This window comes from Tyto alba, unplaced genomic scaffold (assembly GCF_018691265.1).
Source record: "Tyto alba isolate M040663 unplaced genomic scaffold, T.alba_DEE_v4.0 Super-Scaffold_9, whole genome shotgun sequence".
In the NCBI taxonomy this organism is placed as follows: Eukaryota; Metazoa; Chordata; class Aves; order Strigiformes; family Tytonidae; genus Tyto; species Tyto alba.
This window is the reverse complement of record NW_024881330.1, coordinates 42,235,567-42,263,076: the sequence shown is the minus strand read 5'-3', so window position 1 is coordinate 42,263,076 and position 27,510 is coordinate 42,235,567. Positions and strand designations below refer to the sequence as shown.

General features: G+C 41.3%; 1 protein-coding gene across 1 annotated transcript; it reads right to left on the bottom strand.

Moving 5' to 3' along the window:
- Window positions 1–471: 471 nt before the first annotated feature.
- Window positions 472–22,719, bottom strand: LOC104366412 (transmembrane protein 68). Its single transcript, XM_032994424.2, has 7 exons — window positions 22,422–22,719; window positions 17,702–18,032; window positions 15,119–15,283; window positions 9,031–9,224; window positions 6,828–6,888; window positions 4,864–5,003; window positions 472–2,833 (listed from the first exon to the last, which is right to left on the bottom strand). Exons 2-7 carry the CDS (start codon window positions 18,027–18,029, stop codon window positions 2,729–2,731), a joined length of 993 nt encoding a protein of 330 aa, XP_032850315.1. The 5' UTR covers window positions 18,030–18,032; window positions 22,422–22,719; the 3' UTR covers window positions 472–2,728.
- Between the last annotated feature and the right edge of the window lie 4,791 nt (window positions 22,720–27,510).

The following is a 27,510-nucleotide window of genomic DNA, read 5'->3' as shown; positions in this document are numbered from 1 at the left end:
CAAGGCTAACCAGGAGATCAGTGGTCTAGTCTAATGCTGCTAAAATGTCCTTTAAATACTTCTGCCTGATACACAGTAAACCAAACCAGCTGAAAGGAAGCCTCGTCTATAACCTTTGTCAATGAAATAAAGTAGCTAATCATTCACACCCCAAATATGCACAAATAAACCTTACTAGTCAGTATTTATGACATTTTCTGTTGTGGAATCTTAAATGTGACTGAAGTCGTATTGCAGGGCCTGTGAAGGCTTCTTGCAGCACTGATTACAACTCTTAAAACTCAGACCTTATTGTTTATGTGACTTCTGTCTTTTATTCCACTCCTGTCTGAATTCTTTTTCTTTTAATCCATTCCTTCTGGGGCTCTGATCCTTCCACCCCCATTCAGACCCTAGGCAAGAAGAGCTTCTCAAGGTTTTATGTGCTGCATGTAATTTCATTTATTTCAAACACAACATAAAACTTCGGAAGCCTGTTCCAGTTGTCAATTTTATTTGAAAGGTGTCTTCTATACATTTTTTATATATATAGAAATAAATATGAAAGGCCTATACAAATATGAACACTTAAAGAGTACCAATACTGCCCTTCATTTTTTATACTCATCTTTCAATACTTAAACAGACAAAACTGCATCAAACAGCCCACATATTTAGTAAAATAAATTTTACAAAATCTCAGATCACCAATGTCTGTTCATGTCTAACAGAACCTTTTAGACTGAGTTTTCTTTTACATATATGCAACCTCAACACAACATATGTTCAGCTGCCTCTGAGAATTTCACAATACAGACTGATGTACATTCTCCTCACGAGGGACAGTAAAACCAGTCATACTTAAGTTATAGTCTGATGCAGGAATTTGGCATTATCGCTTTTACTGTTAACATAATATTTTTAAAAAACATTCCAATAAATTAAAAATAACACAATCTTGCCTTCAAAAAAACCCCAAGTCATTTAAAAAATTTCAGAATGGGCATTTGCTTTTATATAATATGATTCTTCCCCAAGCTTTAAAAAAAATGTAATTCAACACCACATAAAATGCTTTTGATATAAAATAACATCATAAGTAAGCTTTTTGCTTTTTGTAAATGATAATTTATAGATTCTTTCCCATAAAATGATATTTTTCTAACATAGGGCATCATCCACATTCACTTATGTAACCTCACTAATTTACACATTTCAAAGAGCATAAAGCAAAGCATGTGCTTAAATGGTGAGAGAAATGGATACTAAACTGAATAAACAATACAACTGCTCTTTCAAAAGTTGGGGGGGATTTTTGCTGTTTCGTTCTGCTTTTGTTTTTGTTTTTTAAGAAAAGGTCAAACCCCAACAATACTGAAAGGAGATCATGTAATACAGCAAAAACCTCTTTTGTCTCTCCTTAAGGAATTTGTTCTCATCCCAAAACTAAAGAGTTCCCAGATGTTAATTTAAGAACTGCAGATTAAACTTGCTGGCAATCAGAAGAAATATTTCAGATATTTCCTACTGGGACAATAAAAGCATAGGCTTTAGTTAAGAAAAAACATAATAATATAATTTACTGTAAGTGCACAAAAGCTGAAACCTGCAACTCTTACATGTTAATTCAATTGTTTTTACTTAAGGAAAGTATATAGGATTTCCCTCTCAACCCTGATTATTAACTTACATAAATGACTGTGTTTGAAGAATATGGATGTTTAACAGTTTACACATATACTAGACTTAGAGGGTATTTGGCAATGGCTACCCTGTTTTTGATAAGAACTACTACTTTTAAGAGGAATGTTGTTATTTTTTTCAGTCCTTCAAAATAAAGTTTTATGAGCTCATTACTAAACAGTACTCTCATTTCCACTTCTTAAAGCTCAAATGCTTGGCCCATTGTTTCAAAAGAGAATTTGCAGATTCACAGAGAAGTATAGGGGACAATTCTCTACTCAAGGGCAGATACCCGACATGGCTTGGCTCGGAATAGCAGCTGTGCTGCAGCGTTCTCAATTCATAGCATCGGAGCGGTTTCTGTAACACACTTCCCTGGTTCACTGCAATTCTCTTACCAGTTTTCACTCCTCCAAACTCCTTCTGAACTTACCCAGTAAAACTAAACACTCTCTACCGTAGGTTTTGCAGGCATAGCTAGAGGTTCTGCAGGCCACAGAAGGCTGAGTGTCTTCCAGCAGCATGATAGTAACAACCTAAAGAAAGTTTTCAGAAATGCTGAACAGCATTAATCTGGCCTGCAAAACTAGTTACAGTGATGATGATCAAGACAGTAAAATCCTAGCTCCACAGCAGTCTAACATTCAGGTTAAAGAGCAATGGTGGGGGGGGAAAACAAAGAAGCAAACAAAAAGACAAGAGACCATGTACATAAAGAATTGCGGTGTAATTTTGGAAAAAACAAACCAAACCAAACCAAAACAAAACCAACCAAACAACCAAACAAACAAAAAAAAAAAAAAACCAAAACAACACAAAAACCCCAAACACTTTCAAGGTAGGAATGCATTTATCAAAAACTAAGTTTTGCCCCATTACAAATTATTTGAAGTTTGGGTTCCTGAGCTTGATACTGGGAAGGGGGAAGGGCAAGGGAAAGTGTATATCTGAAACTATACAACAGTATCATTAGAACAGTATTTAAAACCTATCATTAGAAGAATGAATAAGTTACATATATGACTTTGAGAATATTATAACTAAATAGTAGTTTATTCAGAAGACCTTATTCTTCTTTCTTTTGTGTTTGAAATCGTTCCATTAAAGCCCTAAATATATTTCCTGGTATTTTCTGATGTTTTTCTATTAGAGCTTGGAGTGCTGCTTTTGTCTGTGGGGAAAGAGAAAAGGTTTTGGTCAGATTAAGTCATCTTTATATTGTTCATACATTAACACAATTTCTAGGCTTTTTTTCATCCTTTCAAATGTCACAGAACTACTACAAGTTCAAAATACTACTTTCCATGTTTAAGCCCACAGGAGTGTTTGTGGGATCACTGCCAAGAAATAGGCTTATAAATATCTTTTATCTCTGGTAGCTGTGTTCACAAGCTCTATTAGTGATGCGCAATAGTAAAATGACAATGGAGTGAATTAATGAAGAGACCTAGACCTATAAAGCATGTCAGCACCTGCGTGCTGTACTGCAACCCTGAAACTTCTGACTGTGCCCAGGTTGGCATCAGTAACACTCTTTCAGCATGCAAGAGCTCTGCTGCTGCCCATGCTCAGAAGCAGCACTGGAAACACAATTGTGTCTCAGCACGTTTGGCTGGTACGAAGTAATTATCCCAGCACCCAAGTCCCCTCAAGGAGCTGGTCCTGTAAAGCACTCTTAGAGCACACCTAAAAAACTGTATGTGACAGCTGCATTCACTTTCACCCCAAAACACAGCAGGCCAAGAAGTTAATAGCAACCATTCTTATTATATAAAAGCTTTACTGGGAACTTTCAAAATCAGGGCAATATGCAAAAGCTATGGAAAGGACGCGCCATAACCTTCCCATTCAGCCTAGAGAAGCACAGACTACTGAATTCTTAAGGCCAGAGAGAGAACAGCGAACTATTTGCCTCTGTAAACCAATGGTCAGCAAGGAGAAAAGTGATCCTTGGGACAAGCTCCCACTGTTTAAATTAAGTATGTAGTCAATGGTTAAGTCCTGGAAGAAGGTTTCTGCCCACATCTCTTTATAGGTCTGGTCCTAAGTGTCTCTACAGATCTAAAATTTCTCTTAGGTAAAACATTTGAGCTCATTTTTTTCTAGATACAATAGGAAAATGCATACTGTGCCACAGCCCAAAACATGAGATATGACTTTAAAATCACTCTAAGTGGGCTTCTAGGGGATTCACATTCTAGGGGCCTTATCTAGCAGAAGTTGCACTTAAGTCAGAAGGAAGTGAGGGTTGGCACAAATATAAGATGCCAAAGCACATTAGAATGTCATTTAAACACACATTCTCTCCTGAAAGCCAACAGTTCTGAAGTCCTGTCTGTCTGAACCTCCAAAAGAAACAATCAGTTTTCCATGACCAGAGCATAAGATAATGCATATAAATATTTTAAGATGTCATTTTGCAGAGATCTAATCAGAAGGTAAACAGATGAGGAGAGACAACTGAAATGACACCTGCATGGTCAAGAAGAAAAATCTATTTCTCAAGTGAAGTTTTCAGAATGCTACAAGTGACTGTGTAGCTTCCAAAAATGGCTATTTCAGCTCCCTCCATCTGACTGCTCCATCACTTAACAGTTTTATGTCCTAGCACTCTGAAATCTATTAATAAACTGAATGAACACAAGGACCTGACAATCCTTTCTATAAACAACCTAAATCTGAAATAGGGGAACATTCAAAAGTTAATTTGTTGGGTGAGAAGTTGGAGGAAATAGAAATGGAAACACACTGTACAAAGCAGTGCATAGATTTACCTTATTTTTTATGGTATGGAATTTCAACAGTTTGTGAACACAGATTTGCTATATTTTAAAGGCTTCATTAGTATCTTTCTGAAAAGACCAAGAACCAGAACACTTTCTCTGGGTGAAGTGCTTAGGCTTTTATCAACCCAGGGCAGTCTTATCTGACTGAACTTCTTCAGTCCCTAAAGCAAGTTGTTTCTCAAAGCAAATACAGTGTGCAGCATTGACTTTAAAAGGCCTAGAACATCTGCAAGATGTAGTAATAAAAAGATAGCACTTAAGAAGGGCATCCAGAGTTAAGCAAGTCCAAAGCTTACCATGAATCCACCAACTTCTTGTAACTAGCTCCAAGGCAGAAATCACTTGACAAGAATATTCCAGTGTTTTCTATCAGAACAGTCAATATTTTAAATCTAGATATGGATATCTATCTTACCTTTGCAGTTAGTTCCTCAGCAGTTATATCTGGTTCGTATGGAATGGGTTCTCCAACAAATGTACGAAGCTTAACTGGAAATCCACCGTAGAGAGGAACTATTGGCAATCTAATACGTTCATATAGTGACCTAAATATTTCTAATGTGAAAAAATGTAGGGGGAAAGCGAAAAGCAGGAAAAGGGAGGGTGAGGAGGAGAGAGAGGAAAAAAAAAAAAAAAAAAAAAGAGAGACTGAGATTATTCTATAAAGCTCTTTTTTCCCAGTATGTCTTAAAAGTGAAACTGGCTTGTCAAGTAATCCAGCCCCTGACCCAAATTCTCAAACAATGTGTCATCTCAAGTGCTATTCTGCCCTTGACTTTCATTTCCTAAAAGCTACGTTAATACTAACGTCAGACTTGTTTCCACCCTAACTTGGTGTGAAATCTCTCCTCCAGAGAGCAGCTGCAAAGAGAAGGAAGAAGAGGAGAAAAATCCAATAGCTATCTCTCCAGAGAAGAAGGGAATGCTAGACAATACAGGTTACAGTTCAGCTTAATTTTACAGGTTAGTATAAGAAACTAGCATTAGAAGACTGTTCTGTTCAGTCCCACTGAGGTCTAGAGGATCAGGAATAGTCTTATCTGTCTAAAGCCAGTCATGCTAAAATGCTGAAATGATAAAACGCTCCTTCAGATAACACACTGGTTGCAGTGAAACAAAATAAAGACAGAAAAAACAGGTATTTCTATCAGCTCTAAGAGGACATATCTTCTTCCCCACATGCCACCTTCTAAGCATCTAGCCCAAATGCAACCAGAAAAATTCCTTGCAGAATAGGTGCTAATATTCTCTCTCAATTTTAGACAAGAAATTCCTTTAATTGAGGTGCTGGCCTAAGAAAATCCTTCCTGACCAAGATGTGGGATCTTCTGTACACAACCTATACGCCCAAAGAATATTCCAAAACTATTGAAACTGGAGCAACACCTCCAGTGATCAACAGAATTGAATTCCTCTAGCACCTCTGCTGTAGAATGTAAGTAGCATGCATGATTTTGGCTTAAACTTCTGTTTGCTTGGGAAGATTCTCCCGAACGCAGCACCAATTAATTGTTGTTTCTTGTTGTACAACCTGATGAATGTGTGAATTATTCTATGTGTCTACATCAGATGCCTTGGCCTTCTCCATGCAACATACAGCTTTTAATTAGAGGGGGAGAGAAACAGAATGTTTTGTCTACAGTGCTCTGATGAAGATGATGATGTCATACTTGAAGCAGAACATGTGTCATGGATGAGACTGTTCAGGCCCTTTCTGCTAGATAGTAAATTGGAGGATACAGAAAAAAAAAAAAAAAAAGGGTGTTTAACACTAGCAGATCAGCAGAGATGTGGGCATCTAATCATCCCAGAGGTGGACCCTTCAGACATACACCCATCTGTTTGTGTTCTGGCTTGAAGTGCCACAGAGATGAGGAAAGAGAGCAGGCAAATGCAAGGTTCTGTGAGGAACCACAGGTTTAGTGCGGAATAGTAAGCTAACAACACATTAAATATATTTCAAACTATTTGAAGTTTAAGTACAGGTAAAGGTGTAAGCACAGAGATTTAGGAGGACATGTCAGTTGCTAACCCCTGTTTACTTTGCTTCTTAACAGACAGCAGAAAACCTCGAGATGGCCTAGCAGATATAAGCAGAGAAAAAAGGTGCTCTAAATCTATTTGGCTTTTTCCAGTTCCTTTTTCCTTTCTTCTACTGCTTCTGTGAAGGCACACTGTTATGTGGACAATAACTTAGATAAGCCAATACCACATCTAATACTGATATTAAATCCTAATAACATCTCTGAACTCTACTGGAGAGCAAACTTCCAGAAACAACGCTGTGCCAAATCTCAAATTTATATGGGGATTATTTCTACAGAAATAGGCTAAGCACATATGGAAAAATAAACTACAAGAAAATAGAAAATATCTTACTTATTCCTCCTAATGTCCTAATGCCTTCTCGAACATTTTGTGTAAACATAGGAATGATGGGCTAGGAGGGAAAAAAAAAATTAAGAATTTAATGAAGATAGCACTATCTAAAAAGCTTCTACCTCACTCAAACCCAACAAGCAAATTAATTTCAGAAGTGTTTCTCAGACAAGGACATACAGAGAGCAAACCAAATATTCTTAAGTTTTTCTGCAACCTTCTGCCACAAGGCTTCAGGCTGGAGAATTCCATGAGATTTCAATGTCACTGTTTCAGCAAGTCCATTTTCTCAAAGTAGTCTGGGATTTCAGAACCTATGGAGCATTTAAGCCTCCTCTTATCTAGCAGTGTTTGCACAGTTATGACTTAAGTGATTAAACCTCTTACCTCAAGGGGAAGAATTTACAGGACTGGGACCCTAAACTCATCTGATTCGTCTCTGCTATGCTGATTGTATTGCTTCACACACGATGGGTCATATTCAATACATGTCTATGATTTATTTCTGCTGATGAATATTTGGAATAGTGTTGAATATTTCGAGTTTTTATTGCTGCATCTGAACTTCCAAAGAGCTGTCAAGATTTACAAGAACTGGGAGAGGGTTGACTACTACGTGAAGCTTTTCAATATCATTTTATAGTGTGTACTCATTGCACATCATCAGAAATACAGAACTCTTCATGGGATTTTCAAACAGATTCTTTCAAACTTTTTTAAACAAGCATGGAGATGAGCTAGCAAATGAAATTTTTCAGACAGATATCAAGTTGGGGTGTTTTTTGGGGGGGTGAAGTCTGTAAATAATCCAATGCACCTACTGAGAATTAAATGAAGTGCAGTTGCCTAAACTGAATGTTAACAAACCTCTTTATTCTTTAACTACCTTATTTGGAACATCTTACTTTTGATATAGAGGTAGAGATTTTTGTATGTACCAAGTTGATTTATATGACAAAAAATTCTGGCAAACAAGCTGCTGAAATGAGACAACTTCAAGAAGTTGAAAGTCCCAGTTTTAGACACATTTTTCTGCTGTTTTAGACACATTTTTCTTTCCATGAGGAGTTATGCTTATGAGTAAAGGTGACTTAAAGTTGATCTTTAATCTAAATAAAGACATTTTTCCCACTTTCAGCCTGCCTGTGACACTATTCCTATTCTACTGCATCTCTCAGGTTTTTTTAAAGGTGGGGGATGAACCTGCAAGACCTTTGTGCGTGCATAAAGGGAACCGAACACACATTCAATAAAATAAATGTAACTAGTGCAACCATAGTTGAATCCCAAGTATGGCCTTTCATATGCTATTACAATATATTAGTAGAATCTAAATCTGTTGAAAATACCCTGTTAAAATAGTGTTATTTTCCTCTTGAGAAAAGTTACACATACTTAAAACTGTGTCTTAAAAGTATTCTATTTCTGTATAAAATCCAGAGATTTAACTAGTCTCTCTTTGACAGTACCTAAACATAAAACTCTTGGTGTGAGACTTACTTTCAAATTAGGTATATGCAGGCGTACAGACATATGCACACATCTTTCAAGTGCAAATATAGAATGAGAGGGACTCTGAAATTAGTATTAAAATAGTTACAATTCAAATATATCATATACTTGTGTGTCTTTCACAGTTGGTTCCATATGAATAATTATCTACCTGCTGACCAAGCACAATGCTATATATTAGAACTGAAGAGCCAGTTCACACCAGTGAGCAGCATCTCCTGCTGCTGCTGTACGCCCCAGACATCCTTTACTACCACAAAATGCCAATGCAGTACATAGTGCCAGTGAGTCTATACTGTGCTGGGTCACAGTGTACTTCAGCAATAGGGGAAATGGATATGCTGATATATGGTTGCTTCTGAACCATTCTGGTCAGGGGTTGAGCCATCACAATCCTGACCAGGTATGTGTAAAACAGCACGAGCTGGTAATGTAGAAACTGTCCTGGATTTCATCTCCCCTTCTTTTAAACACTGCATTTTCTGACCACGCTACTCTTAGCTGACTACAAAGCCTTCTCACTGAAAGCAACAAAAAGAGTCTTGAAATGTGGTGATGGAGCAAGTAGACCATACTCATAACGCTCAGCAATATAACACCAAATATATGATAATCAAAACAGCTTTCACCGGAAAAAAAGTGCTAATAAGTTAGCATTCTCTGCTTCTCTTCTGTGATCTGTCATACTTACCACTTTTGCATCAATGGCCACCTGAGCAAAGCCCTTCCGATTACCCCAGATAATAGTATACATTTCATCACTAAAGAGTGCTTCCCGAACTCCACCTGGGGCAATGGCTATCAGGCAGCCCTTCTTCAGAGCACCAACACATTCTTCTTTTGGTCCATGCATAACTCCATGTACATCTAGTAATATTTTAAAACCTGTAAGGTAAGATAATATAAATTCAGAAAATGTTAATTCATGCTACCACCGAATACAGATTCCCGACACAGAACACAATGGCTAAATCTTATTTGTCTAATAACTTGTAATCCCAAGTCAAAGTTCCTAGAGGGACTGAAGCATTAAATCCTGCTTATAGGTTGTGGTCTAAAAAGTTGAAGATTTAGGATTTTCAGTGGCTTTCTGTCATAGTACAGTCAGGTGCTTATCTCACAATCAGGACTAAACTGGAAAAAACTGGCACGCACTCTCTGACATCTTTCATGTGTCCCTTCTATGGAGCTGTTAAGTCGGCTACAGGGCACTGGCTCCTTGCCCAAGCTCTACTTTTCAAATGTAGCACAGTCCTAATAAAGTGTAACAAGAGAAAACACCAGCAAATTGTTGTGATGTTTTGTTTTGTTAGCTTCAGCAAACAAAAAGCAGTCTGTGCACAAGAAGGAGAAATGACAAAGAAAACGAAGCATTCTCTGTGTTACAGATCACTGCAGTAATTGACTCCCTGGTTCAGTCTGTGAGTACCTGGACAGCCTTTCACACAGAGACATCTGGCAAGCCTGGATGGGGTATATTCATCTCAGGTTAAGATTTTTAATTTCCTGAAGTTTAACTGTAAAGTTACATTAACTCCTCACATCATCTTGAATTTGAAATGTCATACTGACTCTACTCTCCAAGAAACACCAGAACATCAAAAAATTTGCTTACAAGCATCAAATTGGCACATACATGATCAATTTAGGCAACCAGTGAAAGAACATAAGTAGCATAAACCTCTGTTTGCAGGAAATCAATCAGATTCACTTGGTTCAATAAATTTTAAATTTATACAGTATTTATGAGTACTGCATACCAAAATGGAAACTTTAGATGACTGAGAAGTATGGGAAAGATTACTTCTCTTTCTTGAAGTTTCTCACTGAGGCAAACAACCTTACCAGCCATAGACAAGGACACAGAACAGATCAAGTCTGACCCTGAATAACAGATCTTCATTTTTTAACCTCAGGTTAACAAATGAATGGTTGTTACACTGAACCCACATTTGTTACATGCACATAGACGTACACACACATGAGTCCAAATATAGTTAAGAGGACAGAGATCTGTTTTTGCTTACAGCCCAGATAAACTAAGGGTTTTCGAAAGAGAGCCTGAGACAGCATATCATTAGCTTATTCTTAACTAAATTCTGATCTCTAACTAGTCTCCGTAGTTGGTGTGAGTATAATTACTTCCGATTTATATCTAAACACAATCAAGATCTGTCCATAAACATGACAGCAGAACACAAGCTGCCTTACACCTGCCTTGCCTTGCACACTGCTGAGGACACTATCAGTCTTTGTCTAGTAGAATTTACACAGAGGACAGCTGAAATAGAATTTTCCTAAAGTAATTTAATTTCTCTCAAGTATTTTATGGGATCTTCAATAGCTGTTTTTTACCATGATTTACAATCCCAAACTAATCAAAGCTCTCTAATGTACCTGGTGATAGGAAGCTGCCTGTCTCTATGTCCTTTCTGTCAGTGAGTTCAAGAGAGAGACAAAACAGTCATGAGAAGGGTTGAGCTGAGCAGGAAAAGAGACTCCAAAGAAGCAGAAGCTGTGAAGAGAGTTTTCCTTTCTGCACTGGACACGCTGGGGAAGGGGAGCAGCAGGGCAGGGGTGATAGAGCAACACCATGAGTTCCTCTATCACCAGTTCATAGGTCAGGGAAAAAAAAAGAAAACAAAACCAAACAAAATAAAACCCACAGAATATAGACACAATACAGACAAAAATGTATAATACAGAATAGTGGTGGGGAGGGGTTTCAAGTCTTCACAAAATTTCTCAGCTATATTTCCCTACCCCCCCGTCCCACCCCACCCCCCCGACTTTTAGTATAAACCTTATATTCTGAGCTCTGTCTCCCAGCCCAGCCAGCAGATAACACATTATTACCAATATCTCCACTCCAGTAGCAAAGAGGAAGAACCTGGTTCTGTTAGAGCATCAGAGAGGCAGGAACTAGTGCAGTGGCCCTGAACTGACAGCCAGGGCACTCTGTGCCCCAGGCAAAGATCATCATGGAGTCAGAAATAACACTGGGGTGGTACCTGGCTGCTGCACAAAAGTGACCAAGAATCTATTTTTCCACTTTAAACAACAAAACAACTCTCAAAACTATCTAAACACAGGGGTTTGGCCTTCCAGAGCATGGAGGGATGCTAATTTGTCCATATACCAACAAGTCCAAAATTAATTTTATTCCACAGTTCAACCCGGACTCTGCCCTTTGTCCCAGCACACTCTTCTATTTTCTACAACATTTTGTCTGCACTGATGTTTGAAAACCCTTTGGAGAGTACCCAGTAATGCATTTAACACTTACCTCAATAAGCACACTACATATATATTTCTCTAACTTAGCCCCAGTGACTGTAATAGAGGCACTGTCAGCTGCCTGGTGGCAAGATGCCAAGGATGTCATCATTTTCCTATGGTTGACCTTCAGGACCACAGACAGGGAGGAATCATTTAGACCACTGAATTCAACCTTCCACAACTGTAGGTAACCACATGGGTGTATCTGCAGAACATCTAGTCCACAAGACACTTTGCAACACCTCTCGCATGTAACAGGCAAGAAGCCACAGCTCCTTTCCTCTAGGATATTACAGGAGAGTGACTGTCTCAGATGCCTAAAATAGCAGGCAACCTTCTAAAGAGGACTCCCAGATGACTCTAGGAAGCATACATGGCCCATACTATAGGACAGGGTGATGGAGAACCCCACAAGTGAAATCACTTGCACTCTGGGAAAAGATTTTCTCTTAACTCAATCTTAGAGAAATCAATGTATTCCTAAGCACTACACAGCTAAGAATCTAAAAGAATCTGAAAACACTGGAATGTTTTGGTTTATTTTTTTTTTGTCTGTGACTAACCTCCAGTATTTAAAAGAAAAAAGAAAAAAAGAAGCTACAGGACCATATTTCATATCCTTCTTCCCCAAAACACAAGCAACAGAAGCCTACATAGTATCAATACAGCATAAATTGAGACAAATAAATAATTTCATTGACATGAAAGAAGGATGCATTAGACCATGTTCAATAGGAATCTCTGGGTATCTACAGGAGGTCTTCTATTAGGTTAGGTTCCCTTCCATAAGTTATCATGCTGTATCTGTCAAGACTAAGCAGTAGGGAGAGACATGTTTGACCCCCTGGAGGCTTATGCATCCCTTAGGAGGCACAGCAGCCTTTTACAAACACGCTTCAGTTAACGCAGTTAATTCAGAACAGCAGTGTCCAATGTAGAGGACACAATGAGGCTGTGTGCTGGCAACTGCATACTGGCATGGACCCGAGATTCAGATTCATGGGAGAAACCATTCCTCACAGCTTTTCATAGTTGGTTCAATATCACAAAAACAGAAGGATCATTAAATCATCTAATCCAAGCGTGTTTAATAGCCTGCAGACTCCTCAAACCACCCCACCACCCCCTCACCCCCATTTTCTCCTGCATTGAGCATAATAACTTTCAGTTAACTAAAACATCTTCTGAAAAGACAACCAATTTAATCTGAAGACTTAATCAGGATCTTAGTGCTAAGATAAAATCACGGCAGTCTTTCTGGTTTGATTTACAGGAGAAGCGGCACCTATCTGGGTTGCCAGACATAGATTATTGTGCAGATTCTGAAATGCAATCCAGAACATCATCTGGGCTCTCTGGGCTTGTCTTCCCTGAATAGCCTTAATTCATTCACAGAACCAGACAATTATGTAGGTTGGAAGGGACCTCGGAAGGTTATCTAGTCCAACCTCCCACTCAAACTGTGTCCAACTATACCAGGCTGCTCAGGGCCTCACCCAGCAGAGTTTTGAAAGACTCCAGGGATGGAGATTCCCCAACTTGTCGAGACAACCTGTTCAGGTATCTAATCACCCTCATGGTAAAATACCTTTCCACACATCTAATCAAAATTTCCTGTGTTGCAACTTGTCTCTGTTGCTTCTCATTCTATTGCTGTGAACCCTCTTCTCTACATCCTCCCATCAGGTTGCTGAAGACAGCAATATCATCTTCCCCCCAAGATACAGACCAAACAAATCCAGTTCTCTCAGCCTCTCTCACACACTGTGTGCTCTAGCCCCTCATCATCCGCTGAACATACTCTAGTGTGTCAATGTCTATCTTGTACTGGGGAGTCCAAAACTGGACACCATATTGCGAGATGTGCTTGCACAGGTGCCAAGCCAAGGGAAAAAACCTCTTCACTCAACCTGCTGGCTACATTCCTGCTAAAAAAAAAAAAACAAAACATGCAGTTCATCTTTGCTGCAAGGGCATGCTGTTGACCCACGTTCAACCTGTTCACTAGAATGCCAAAGTCCTTTCCTGCAAAGCCACCTTCTACCCCGGGTACTGTCGCATGCAATTGATCCATTCCAGGTGCACAACTTCACATTTGTTTTTGCTAAACTTTGTGATGTTTCTGCCGGTTCGTTTCTGTGAAGGCACTCTGAATACCAGCTCTAACTGCTGTGTACCGACTGCTCCCCAGTTTGGTGTCATCCGTGAACTTCCTGTGAGCACGCTCCACCCCCTCATCCAGGTGTGCAATAAAAACATTAAGCAGCTCTAGTCCCAGGATCAGTCCCTGAGGAATGCCTGTAGAAACCAGCTTTTAGCTAGACGTTGTACTGCAGAACCCAATTCTTCAAGACCAGCCATTCAGCCAGATGTCTCTGCAATGCTGCTAAATTATATTTGGAAGGACTCATAAGTATACTCACACTTAGAACCTTATTTTAAAGCAGAAATGGAGAAAACCAAAATAACTTCCCATTTCATAAACAACTGTGCATAAGTAATAATAGATATAAATTACAAAATAGATTAAATTACACGATAAGTTACATTAGTCAGCTGTATGAAAAAGATTTGATAATCAATTGACAAATCCTAGTTTGTTGGCAAAAGCAGCTGTAGAGGCAAAGCCCTGCTTTTATCAGTATAAAAGAGTTCAATTTTCAGGGATTAAGTCTGAAATAAAACTATACAGACAAAAGACAGTTTTCTGATGAGTTGTTCCTTCTAAAAGCATCAGTACACTACAGAACACTCCTGTAAATTCACAAAATTAATTACAAGATCTTTAGTCACAAACTGAACTTGGGAAAAGAACTGGGTACTACTGTATTTCACACACACAAACCTCAAACTACTCATGTAATTAATTTCACAAATCAGCAGTGTTTTTTGCTAGGCCATCCAGCCAAAATCTTGCCCTAAACGTATTTTTCATTTTCTTCATGCTTCACCTCATGTTTCACACAAACTCGTTGGACACTTCTACAGCCCTCCTCCAAGAAAGATTCTACTTGGAACACTCTTCCTGGGGACGGGTTCCACTGCCCACCATACTAACCTGGGCGGGATACAAAAATACATCATCTCCCCAGACTAATATTGTCAACTTTAAGGGCACTGCTTCCAGACAGTTTATTTCTTAGTTAAGTTATACCACTCATTCTGCCTATATTAATAAAAAAAGAAACATCTGATTGAAGACTTTGCTACTGATTAATACTGAGACAACTGCTTCTCCTATGATCCCCTTCTCTTTGTTTCTGAAGCCCTTCAAGTCGTCGGAAGGTGTTGCCCAGCCAAGATCATGACCCATCCTTGCATGGGTCAGTCTCACAAGCTCACTCTTGTTTGTAAAGAACGTTAGAGACAGCTGTACTTCAACACTTTGACTAAATTTGTCTGAATGTCTGTTCAAAGAGCTGTGTTCTTGTGGCACAACTTTTAATAATTACACCATTAAAAAAAAAAATATATATTAGAGTTCTCAAACCGATTGTTACCTGGTAATCTAAAGACAAAATGATCAGCTACTACGTGGCAGTATCTCTTCCACTGTATAAGAAGTCTAGCCATGAAATAGACATAGTCAACAGGAGTAGCTCCATGATAAAACACAATAAGCCCTGGTCCTTCAGGAATATTTTCGGCACCGTGAAGCTCATAACCTGTCAGGAATTAAAGGCATAACAGATGTCAAAGTCTGATACAATTCTAGCCCAAAGAAACTAACTTGTGGCAAGTTGGCAAAGTAAAATCCATAGCTATTGAAAAGTTGTAAGAGCAAAGCGACTGCTAAAAAGTCAAGCAGTGACTTGCAGCATTTACTAAGTTGCTTTCACAGGAGATATATTTCATCTAAACCAGAAGAGCCACATTTAAAGAAAGAACAACAACAACAAAAAACTCTGGAAACAAAACATCTGGTCTCACTGTCATGAGCTGTGTAATTTTTCCTTATATTTTCTGTTCACTGTCTTCAAAGCTACAGAGTCCTCTGAATCAATCATTCAAAAGAAATCACAGTAAGGACTGGATAGGAGTGGTAAAACAACTATTTCAAGCTATTATTTACATTTCAAAGTTTATTGCTACCAGTAACTGTTTAAGAAGATTTGATGTGACAACATCCATTTACATGTCTCCCTTTACTCCAGGGTATGAAGCTTTTCTTTGTTATTTCTCTCAGTTATACTTGCTCCATTTTTCCATCACTTAAGTACTAAAAGCTATTTGGGGCTTTATATGCTTAACTGAAGCATACATAACACACACAAGTTTCTTACTGAACTTGCATTCCTAATTAAGTTAACAGTGCAGAATATATTCAGTTAATACAAAATATCAAAATGCATCCATATAAAACATATTCAGTTAATACTGAGCAGCATTGTTACAGCATCTCGTTTGTGTTGGTTTTTTTCTTTAATAAACAAAAAACAACAAGACCCCAAACCCTGTCACTTCTTCCAAAGTTAATCAGGTCTGCAATTCTCATTCCATTAATTCTTGTTTTAATTCTGAAGGTACTCTTGGCTCTCCTCCCTCTATTTTACTTTCTACACCTGTGAAGTTGCAACATACTGCAAGCATATCATCTGAACTATCCCAAGGGACCACTAACTGTGCTCCATACCAGCCAATCACAACCAGAATGATACCTACATCTAACATTTGCATAATATATGTAAAGTTACAGGTATCACACACCAGTTTTGGGTTTTGGTTTTGGTCTTTTTGGTTGTAGCGTTCATTCTTTGCTGTTTTTTTTTTTTTTTTCCAATGCTGTGAGATTTCACGATGAAAAGTTCTTCCTATGATATATTGATTAATCAAGTGGAGGAAAAAAACTGCAAAACATTTCATTCTTTAGCAAGAGAAGTGTATAGAGAACATGGAAACAGCTGGCAGGGCAGAAAAAACGGTCACAGTGGTCGATGAGGGACTGAATAAGAATCTGTTCTGTGCAAATAAAAAGTTAGACCTTATAAAAAGAAAAAGTTACTAAGGATGAAAGAAGCCAAGGCCTTAAAAAAATAATTTTCTTATGAAAAAAAAGTAAATAGCTTTTTATTGTGAAGTGAGCATTTTAAGCTCTTTGATGTAGCTGTTGATTTTGATCTAGTGTACTTTCCTAGATTTGAAGTTACATCTTAGTCTTACAAAGCTTATCTGATACAGCCGCTGCACCATCTGGTTATCAATGCCTCGAGAACCCGCTTCCCTTTGACTAGGGAACAAATAGAGATGATTTTCAAGAAGGATTTGTTCTTTATGTAAATTGCTCTTAACCGTCGCTCTCTCCTTTAGCTGAATCTAGACTGAATGGTTCTGAAAAAGGCTTATGATTTCCTTAGAAAGAAAAGCCAAATCATTTATTAAGTCTGTCTTTATAAAAGAAATAATAGTAGAAGGACAAGGAACAGAGCCCTTAGTTTTGACATTCTAGTAGCAAAAGTAGTTGTCAAAAACGCACAGAAAGAAAATTTAAAAAGCACGGTTCTATAACACTTCTGGGCTCTAAAGTCAATTTGAAGTAGCAACTAGTGAGTGAACTGACACTAAGTGGTCCTTTTAGCCATCATCTGGCATTATATGTGAAAGACTGGTTAAGTGCAATTAATTTATGCTATCATGCTGACATATTAGCTATCAGGGAACTGGCATTTAAGTTCCAGTGTTCATATATTGGTGCTTAAATAATATTGTTAATTAAACTGATTTTTAACATAGGTCCTCCTGGAATGAGGAAACCCAGGGGTAGTTATAAAAAGTAAAAAAAAAAAAAAAAATTAAACAACTTCAAAAAGTTGCATATATATTCAACCGGATGAAAGATATCATTTTGTAGCAGCAAAGGAATAAATGCATAAGGTATAAAATTTTACATCCAAAAAAGTCTCAGTGGCTTTTTTTTTTTTTTTTCCAAGCACCACTGGCAGTCATTGATAAAACAGAAAAAAAATTGTCCTGAATTTAAATTTCATGCAACAGCATCAATCATCATATATATATTGATAATCCTGAAAGACAAACCAGGAATAAGAACTTCAACAGTTTTTAACAAGAAGTCAGATCTCACTTACCATGCCATATTCTTCCATGTCCATCCCATAGGGTAGCCAACATTTGTTTTGCACCATCCCAAAAATCATTGGAATAAGCTTCCTTTAGTTCATTCTTCCTTTTATAAATATGAAGAAGGAGAATGGAAGTGTAGAAGAGGATGATGAGAACTCCCGGAAGTAGAAAAACTACTGCGAGTGGAAAAAGCACCCATAAAAGGTAAACTGCATAACTTAGATAATCTTCAATATGCTCCACACCAGTCCATTCTCCCAGAATGTAAGTTAGGCAGGTTAAGTAGGACATAGGTATCGGTCCTGCCGTACAGGATTCATTTCCACCTATCATCTCCTGTTTAATTAAAAAAAAAAAAAAAAAAAAGGCAGATGAATAAATCCTCAAAAAAAGACGTGTGTATACTGTTTAATCATACAAAAAGAACTCTCTGATGCATTTTATTCATATACCATTTACCCCACATCCCAGCAGCACCTATTAGAAACATAATGGTTCATACAGCAAAACTCTGACTTGATTTTTCTGTCCTTTTCTTTTACGTAGTGGAAACGATGACAATTCTAATTGAGAAAGATAGTGCAATTGCTTAATCTCAAACTAAGATTTTACCTCATTGAAAATTGTTCAATTTATACAAATCCAGAATATTTATACTGTTACCTATACCATTTTATACTGTATTTTTGATTTTCAGAAAGCTGTATTAATTAATCTATTGTTCTACACAATACCCAGTACAATCAAAACCTTCTCCCAAGTACTTACTACAACAGAAAACAGCACAATCTCAACTTCAGTGGCGTAAAAAAAAACTACTGAACACTTCTACTGTCCACAAACATATGATGACTCGGGAAGAAGATGGTCTCAAATAAGCAAGTCTCGCACCCGTAGAGACCTTTAACTGTACCTGAAAATTTACAGATAGTGAAATGCCAAGTCCCAGAGAGGCAGCAGAAAGGACGAGGAAAAAAAGATTATAAGAAGTCCTCTGAAAGTTTTAGCTGCCCCGGCTTTACTGTGTCTGTGGATAAGAATCTCTATTCTCCAACACCAGCTCCTAAGAAGTTTCAGGGCTAGACCTCTCCAGGCTGATATTTCAGGTTTTCTATAATTCTGATGCAACACTTTTTTCTTAGCTTTGCACAATTTAGGGGAAAACTTGCTACTCACTTCATCTTACAAACATGAGACAACCTGTATGCTTGGTTATCTTACCTATACCCTTCACATAACACAACATAAATAATACTTTGGGGGAAAAATGTTATCCTAGTCTAGAATAAAGTTTGGGTCAAGACTTGAAATAACTGTTAGTCAGGACGAAGAAGAAAAACATCTTGCAACTATAATGTAGACTTGTAGAGAGAAACAGATTAAGAACAATAATTTCTGAAAGAATCTAAGCTTGGGGTTTTTGTGTTTTGGTTTGTTGTTAAAATGTGACTTACTGCATGTATGACTACAGAGTTCCTATGCCTAGATAGACATATGTCTATCAGTCCTTTACCTTTGCTTTGTTTTTGCAAGCAACAAGTGACTGAAATTCAGAAGATAATTTTTCTAATACAATCAGAACCGCAATGACAACAAAAACTACCAAGCAGATCAGTTTTACTCCATGTTTGCTGTGAGATGTTGAAAGGCCTACTAGAGCAGATCTCATCTCACTAATAAGTGGTCTCAATTTTTCCTCCCATTCTGACAGAGCAAGAATGTTCCTTTTCCTTCTGCTTTGAAACTGGCCTCTACCCACATTGCTCAAGATAATTCCTATTAATGAGAAGAAAGCTGATCTCATGACTAGGACTTGGCTCCCACAGTCCATGCCTGTTCCACTAATTCAGGCTTACAACATTTTGTTCCTCAGCATGTTCTTGAGGGCAACGTGACAAGCAGCTGGTTTATCTTCAGCAATGTATAAGCAGGTAGCATTAGTGACACGCACTTCATTGATTTCATGCATGTGTGTTTGGGGTGTGAATTAGGGGTAAAGGATGGGAGAGAGACAGTGTGTGGGAGAGCAAGAGAAAGCTCTTTCTCATTCCAATGCCAGAGCCCAACTCCAGAACCCGTCAGGCAGCAAACACCCACAGCAAGTACCAGAAACGTAACTTGTGAGATCAAGCAGGATTTAGGAGTAGCATTCAACACTACAATATTTATCAGATTGTTATGCCTGGACTTCTTCAGTGGGTCCACCTACTAGCTAGAGAACAATATAGAGCATGGGTTACGGCACAGAAACATTTTTCAAAACTCAACAGGTGATTATATAGCTTTAAAGGTTACTTAAAGTTATACTCTCACACCTGTTATACTTTTAATCATTTATGGCCTTCTCCAAACACAAAATCCTCATTGAGTAAATTCAAAGTGCTGTCCACAGGTCAGCCTTGCAAACTATTACTAGCCCTTTTGCCTGTAATGTTAGATGTAATACCTTAAGTGCAATCATCACTGTTTTGTAAGTTTACTTGCATATCTGTGCACTAACCTGTAATCGAAATTAAAATCCAAAATCTTCTTTGGTGTCAACCACAGAGGTAACACCTAAAGTACTGCCTTCTCTTAGGGACAGTCAGCCGTACTCTGAGCAATGTTGCTTCCTCATCTTGAGGAGAATCATAGAATAATTTATATTGCAAAGACTCATACTGGCCAGCATTTGTACAACCTCTTGCTAACTAAGGAGTTGGATCAGGTTGCTCAGGGCTGTGTCCAGCCCAGTTTGTAGTATCTCCACAGACAGAGATCGCACTGCTCCTCTGAGCCCCTAATCCAGTGCTTGACCACCCTCACGCTGAAAATGTTTTTCCTTATTCTAGTTAGAATCCCCCTTACTGCAATTTGTGCCTGATGCTGCCTGTCCTTTGCCTGAGCAGTCTACCTCTTCCTTCTCTATAACAACTTGTTAAGAGGAGCAGCAAGATCCCCTTTAAGCCCTCTCTTCTTCAGGCTAAACACACACAGCTCCCTCAGCCTCTCCACAGACACCACATGCTCCAGTCACCTAACGACATCAATGGCCCTTCTCTGCACCCCTTCCAGTTCACTGGCATCTTTCTTGTGTTGTGGGGCCCTAAACGGAACTTGTGGTCTCAAAAATGCTGAAAAGAGGGTAATAAATACTTCCTCAATCTAATGGCTATGGCCTTGCTGAGGTAGCCCAAAATGCAGGCAGCCTTCCTCACTCATATTTGACTTACTGTCCATCAGATCAAGGCCTCCCCAGGCCTTTATCTCCTGCAATTTTGCTCCCCCTGTAACAAGTCCAGTGTTTGTTCTGATCTCACATATTACATCTGCCTAAATACTCTGTATCCAAGCCCAAGTGTGACTTACATTACTGCCACACTGAACACCCTACCAAAGGCAAGGGCAGTGAAAAAGGGAAGACGGATTCTGTCTCCGTGATCAAAGAAAGCACAGGATGCTCCACACTGAATAAAGATCCAACATAGTTCATATATGCTACTAACAGATAACGTCATTTTGATCTGCTCCAACTTTACAGCTGCCTACTCTGTGACTGCCCAGAGCAGTTAAAATTACAAGATAAAGCACACTATCTTCTAGAAACACCAGCAATGTCACTGTGATTAGGACCCCACTCAAACAAGGAGAGACCATCCTGCCCTCCTCATCAGCAAAGTTCTGACATCTGTCACCATCCAAGCCTAAAAAACACAATGGGCTGCAGTACAAAGTCTCACTTTTAGCCAAGTTACAGGCAGAATCCCTCTATAATATGAGCATACCCTTAAAGGACTTCTTATTTTAACCAACATCACTAACACATTTCCTGTTGTGCAGTTCAAACTAAGTATTTTTTAAAAGTTCTAACTTAATAGAGCAGCTTGTATATATTTTCTCTAGATGAAAGAGGTGCAATTTCTCATTTGACTAATGACAGAGTATGCTGACTTAATACTTTACACTGACGGTGAAATGGGAAGAAGGATAACATACAATTCCTTTCTCTGAGTTCTAGCACACAACCCAGAAAAATCCTTAACTAAATTACAACCGTGGTCTTCAACTGTAGTCAACAGACACTGGGTTAACTGAGCCCCTACTGATCACGCTAGAATTGGCGATTACAGAAAGCAACAGATAGTGCTGTAAACCCATACGCAGCGGGATTTCAGCATGTGTATGCAACACGAAAGTGGAACCTGGGGAGAACCGTCCAGTACCTCCAAACTTGAAAGATATCGCAAAGCAACAGCTACAACGTGCTCCTGCCAACAGAACCACACTACTTCCCACTGCGTCAGCCGCTCACAGAGAGTATTCCTACCAGAACTAGCAATGCCACCATAAACACACGAAAAAAACAAAAAAACAAAAAACAAAAACAAACAAACAAAAAAAAAAAAAAAAACCAAAACAAAACAAAAAAAAGATCCTGATAATCCTGCTAAAGGCATCTGCAACTGGAGAGATCCTTCAAGTTTGAGGGTGGTTTCGACTTTGTTTTGAAACAAGCACTGGCCTGCTTCTCGCTTCTGCGACAGCAGGACAGGGCTGGCTCCTGCAGCAGGCTGGACCCGGGTCGACTTTCTTTCTTCTGACGAGAAGGACCCCCGCCCGCCCCGGCTGCCCCCAGCCCCCGGCTGCCCCCCGCCCGCCCCGGCTGCCCCCCGCCCGCCCCGGCGGGCGTTAACGCGCGGCCGGGGGCTCGGCGGCGGCCAGTACGAGCCCAGCCCGCCCGCTCACCTTCCCCTGGCGGCGGCGGCTCCGGCTCCAGCCCCGTGTCCCTGCCGGGGCCTGGTTTTACTTCTCCGCCCGCCGCCCCCGCGGAGGCCGGGTGCCCGCGGGGCGGCCAGGCTAGGGCGGCTCCCCGCGGAGGCGGAAGGGCACCACCGTGCCGCCGGCGGGCGGGAGCGGAGGAGGCGGCGGCGGCGGCGGCGGAGGGAGAACGAGGGCGGCGGCGGCGGAGGGGAAGAGAAGGGGGAACTCCGCGCCACCGGGGGCGCGGGAGCCGCCCGGACCGCGGCCGGCACGCACCGCCCGGCGCTTCCGGCGGGGGAGCGGCGAGCGCCGCCAGGGGGCGCGCGTTCCCCGAAGGCGGGGGCGGGGGGGCGGGGCGGGGCGGATGGCGGGAGGGGGGGGCGGGGCGGATGGCGGGAGGGCACAGGGGTGGGGGGTGACCGCGGGGAGCGGGGCGTGGGGCGTGGGGCGTCCCCTTTTCCAGCCCCTGCAGGCGCTTGCAAGGAGCGGTGCTGCTCCGGTGTGACGTTCCGAGCGCTGTCACGGTGTTCCTGACCGGCCGGCAGCCTCGGGTGCGATTCCTGGATCTGTGTATAAGGGGGAAAAATAAAAAATAAAAATCCACCTGAGAAAGAAGGGGTGTTCCGGTTACAGCAGACAGGGCTCTGCACACACAGGTTCGTGTAGCTGCCCGATGAGCTGGGCCGAAATAGGACGGCGCCTGCGAGGCTCAGACCCTTGCCCGTCCCGCTGCCCTGGCACCATGTCTGATGCAGTCACGTAACCTGCCTGTTCGACTTCCATGGTTCTTCAGTTGTACGTTTGTGTAACTATATTTGCACCGTCGTCCAATTCATTCATTGTTCTGGTGTTACCAGTAAGATATTTTTCCCTGATGCAGAACCTCATCGCTTGAGCTGGATAAACCTTACATGCAAAGAGTTTAAGAAACAGGATTTCCTTTCACTGTTCATTAGACGAACTATACCCCAGAAGAGTCCCACATGACATCCTTGTCTCTAAACTGGAGAGACATGGGATCGGAGGGTGGACCACTCGGTGAATAAGGAATTGGCTGGATGGTCACATTCAAAGAGTTGCAGGCAATGGCTTGATGTCCAGGTGGAGACTAGTGATGAGTGGCATTCCTCAGGGGTTGGTTGGTATTGGAACCAGAGCTGTTTAACATCTTTGTTGGCAACACAGACAGTGGGATTCAATGCACCCTCAGCAAGTTCACCGATGACACCGAGCTGTGTGGTGCAGTGACACGCTGGAGGGCAGGGATGGCATCCAGAGGGACCTGGACAGGCTGGAGACGTGGGCCCAGGCAAACCTCAGGAAGTTCAACAAGGCCAAGTGCAGGGTCCTGCACATGGGTCGGGGCAATCCCAAACACAAATCCAGGCTGGGCAATGAGTGGAATGAGAGCAGCCCTGAGGAGAAGGACTTGGGTGTGTTTGTGGATGGAAAACTGAGTATGAGCCAGCCATGTGTGCTCACAGCCCAGAAAGCCAACGGTGTCCGGGGCTGCACCAAGAGAAGTGTGGCCAGCAGGTCGAGGGAGGGGATTCTCCCCCTCTGCTCCACTCGCATGAGACCCCACCTGCAGTGCTGGGTCCAACTCGGGGTCCCCAACTTCAGGACACAGACCTGCTGGAGTGGGCCCAGAGGAGGCCACGGAGATGCTGGGGGGGCTGGAGCAGCTCCCCTGGGAGGCTGGGCTGAGAGAGTTGGGGGGTTCAGCCTGGAGAAGAGAAGGCTCCGGGGAGCCCTTCGAGCAGCCTCCCGGGGCTTAAAGGGGGGACAGGAAAGGTGGGGATGGACTCTGGATCAGAGGTTGTAGTGATAGGGTGAGGGGTAACAGTTTTAAGCTGATAAAGGGTAGATTTGGATTAGCTGTAAGGAAGAAATTCTTTCCTGTGCGGGGGGTGAGGCGCTGGCCCAGGGTGCCCAGAGCAGCTGTGGCTGCCCCCTCCCTGGAAGGGTTCAAGGCCAGGTTGGACGGGGCTGGGAGCCCCCTGGGCTGGGGGAAGGGGGCCCTGCCTATGGCAGGGGGGTGGGACTAGATCATCTTTAAGGTCCCCTCCCAACCAAACCATTCTGTGATTCTATGATATGATAAATGCTGCTTAAGTTTTGAAACAGGCACAGGTCATTTGCATTTGCTCTTTTTAATTTCTATTTTGTTGTATGACAGAGAGGCTAGAAAATATGCGTAACAGGCAAGTGACTTGATCCGCAATTACAATTCCATTTGTATGAAAAACAACTCTAGTTTCTGCTAGTTTCTATAATATCCATTTCTAGTTTTAGTTTCTATAATGCTGCTCTAAAAAGAGTAAAAATTTAGAGGGGACCTCTAAAATGTAATAACTGACCTCTATTAGAGCAGTATTATATGTTTTTGGAAAAATGGTTTAAATTTTATTTATTAGAAAAATCACTGTCTGATACATCATCAAAACCACTCAGAAAACTCCATAATAGTTTTAGCTATCACCTTGAGGCCCCAGAAAATACTCTTAAGGCAGCTGTGACAGAATATACCTAATACAAATTAATTGTTACTCCAGTGCACCTCAGCTAAGCTGCAGATAATACAGGGATGCTACTGTAAGATGAAATAGCCAGGAAAAACTTGAACTTTGCTAGCAAACAGTTATCAGCTGTCTGAGATATGGGAGATCTAGGCTTAATTCCCTGTTTTGAAAGATAATCAATGCTCTCATTACATATCCCCTATCCAAGGCTAGTGTTCTGAGTTCCCGCACAGCTCCTAGCATCAGGTGTCAGAGGGCATGGAGTTTGAAAGGTTGTGCAAATTCAGATGACTGAAGTGTTTTAATTAATCACATTGTTTAGGTTGGAAAAGACCTCTGAGATCATCGAGTCCAACCATTAGCCTAACACTGCCAACTCCACCATTAAACCATGTCCCTAAGCACCACATCTACACATCTTTTAAATACATCCAGGGATGGGGACTCCACCGCTTCCCTGGGCAGCCCGTTCCAGTGCTTGACAACCCTTTCGGTGAAGAATTTTTTCTTAATATCCAATCTGAACCTCCCCTGGTGCAACTTGAGGCCGTTTTCTCTCTTCCTATTGCTTGTTACCTGGGAGACCTACACCCACCTTGCTACAACCACCTTTCAGGTAGTTGTAGAGCATGATAAGGCCTCCCCTGAGCCTCCTTTTATCCAAACAATCCCAGTTCCCTCAACTACTCCTCATAGGACTTGTGCTCTAGACCCTTCACCAGCTTTGTTGCTATTCTTGGGACATGCTCCATGATGATGCTAATGTGCTTGAAAAATAGGGCAGCCTGGTCAGAGAATGATACTGTCTAGTCCTTCTGCACAGTTTCTGTGATACAAGGAATGCTGTCAGATTCTGTTTACTCTTAATTCCTCTTGTTTCCTCTTGTGTGTCCATTTTAGTATTTGATAGCCCTTTCTTTTTATTCTTTTTCTCACTCGACTTAAGCTCAGGATTTGAATTTTAGGTTATATTGTTGTAGTGCAGTATGTAAGACTTTGTGGTTTGAATTCCTGTTCATGTTCAGGCATATCAGTCAGCATCTTGATTTGTTTTAGTTTATCATCTCCTATGCATGTTGAGTCTCTCCTGAGAGAAAAATCTTTCTTTGTGTATACAGCAATTACACTTAAGGTGTTCAAGCAAACATTCGTGTCCTGGGTTGAGTGAGTGGTGGAGTTTTTTGGTGGCAGGGGAGGTGGCTATTGGGGCGGCCCCCTGTGAGAAGCTTCTCGAAGCTCCCTCAGCTCCACGTCAGCTCCACTTCTGTTTGGGAAATTGAGCCCATCAGCTGCGCCTCTGCGATAACGTATTTAAGAAGGGACGTGGTGACGGGCAGTGGGACTTGTGAGGAGCAGTTGCTGCAGCTGCGTGAACACCAAGGTCAGTGGAGGAACGGAGGAAGAAAGGAGGGGGGAGGTGTGCCGGAGCAGAGACCCCCCTGTATCCTGTGGGGAGACGGCAGGGCGGCCCCCCTGCCACCCATGGAGATCTACGGTGGAGCAGACATTGATTTATGGCCTGTGGCTCCTGCTTGCCATAATCAAGGTTCTGTCCCTGAAGAAGGCCGGGGTCTCATGGGAAAAGGCAGCCCCGCTGCTGTAATTCAGTGCTGGGAGGATTGCAGCATGCGGGGGAGTCCCACGCCGGAGCAGCTCGGGAAGGGCTGCAGCCGTGGGAGAGAATCCAGTTGGAGAAATTTGGTGACCCATGACGGAGCAGTGTGGGGAACGCTGCGGCCCGTGGGAGGAAATCATATTGGAGAAAGTTTGTGGAGGACTGTCTCCTGTGAGAGGGGGACCACGATGGAGCAGGGGGGAACAAGTTCCAGACACTCCCCTCACCGAAGATAAAGGAAGTGGCAGCACTGACTGCACCCCCCATTCCCTGCCCCTGCGCCCCTGGGGGAGGAGGTAGAGATATCGGGAGCAGAGCTGAGCCCGGGAAGAAGGGAGGGGTGGGGGGAAGGTGTTCTCAAGATGTGGCAATGCTTCTCACTGTCCTACTCTGTTAAGTGTTGATAGTGTCTGTAACAAATGTATGTTCTTTTTTTCTTCCCCTAAGGAATCTGCCTCTTGCTTGTGATCATAAAGCAGAATTTTTCCCCATCCCAGTCCTATCTCAAACCCCAAGCCTGGCTCTCTGTCCCTTCTCATTGCTGGATGGGAAGGGAGAGAGAGCTGCTGCATGGTGGTTGGCTGCCAACCAGGCCTAAACCACGACAATTCGTAAGTCTTAGGACAGATTAGAGATTTTTTTTTTTTTCCAGGACAGGATTCTTGTCTTTTTGCTCCAGGAAAATAACTCATCTGTCTATCTAGCTCCCTTTTTTGGATGTGCAAGAAATATTTGTGGAGAAGCAGCATGGGAAGAGGAAGAACTTATTTTAATCCAAAGTTTAGGTTTTAGTTTAGATTTCTTTCTCAAGTGAAACATGACAAAATATTTTATGTATTTCCTTAGATGCTACATAAAGTTTTAGGATGCTGAGGGGAAAAATTATATAGGTATTAAAAGTATAAGAAGGAAAAACGAGGCACAAAAATTACCTTTC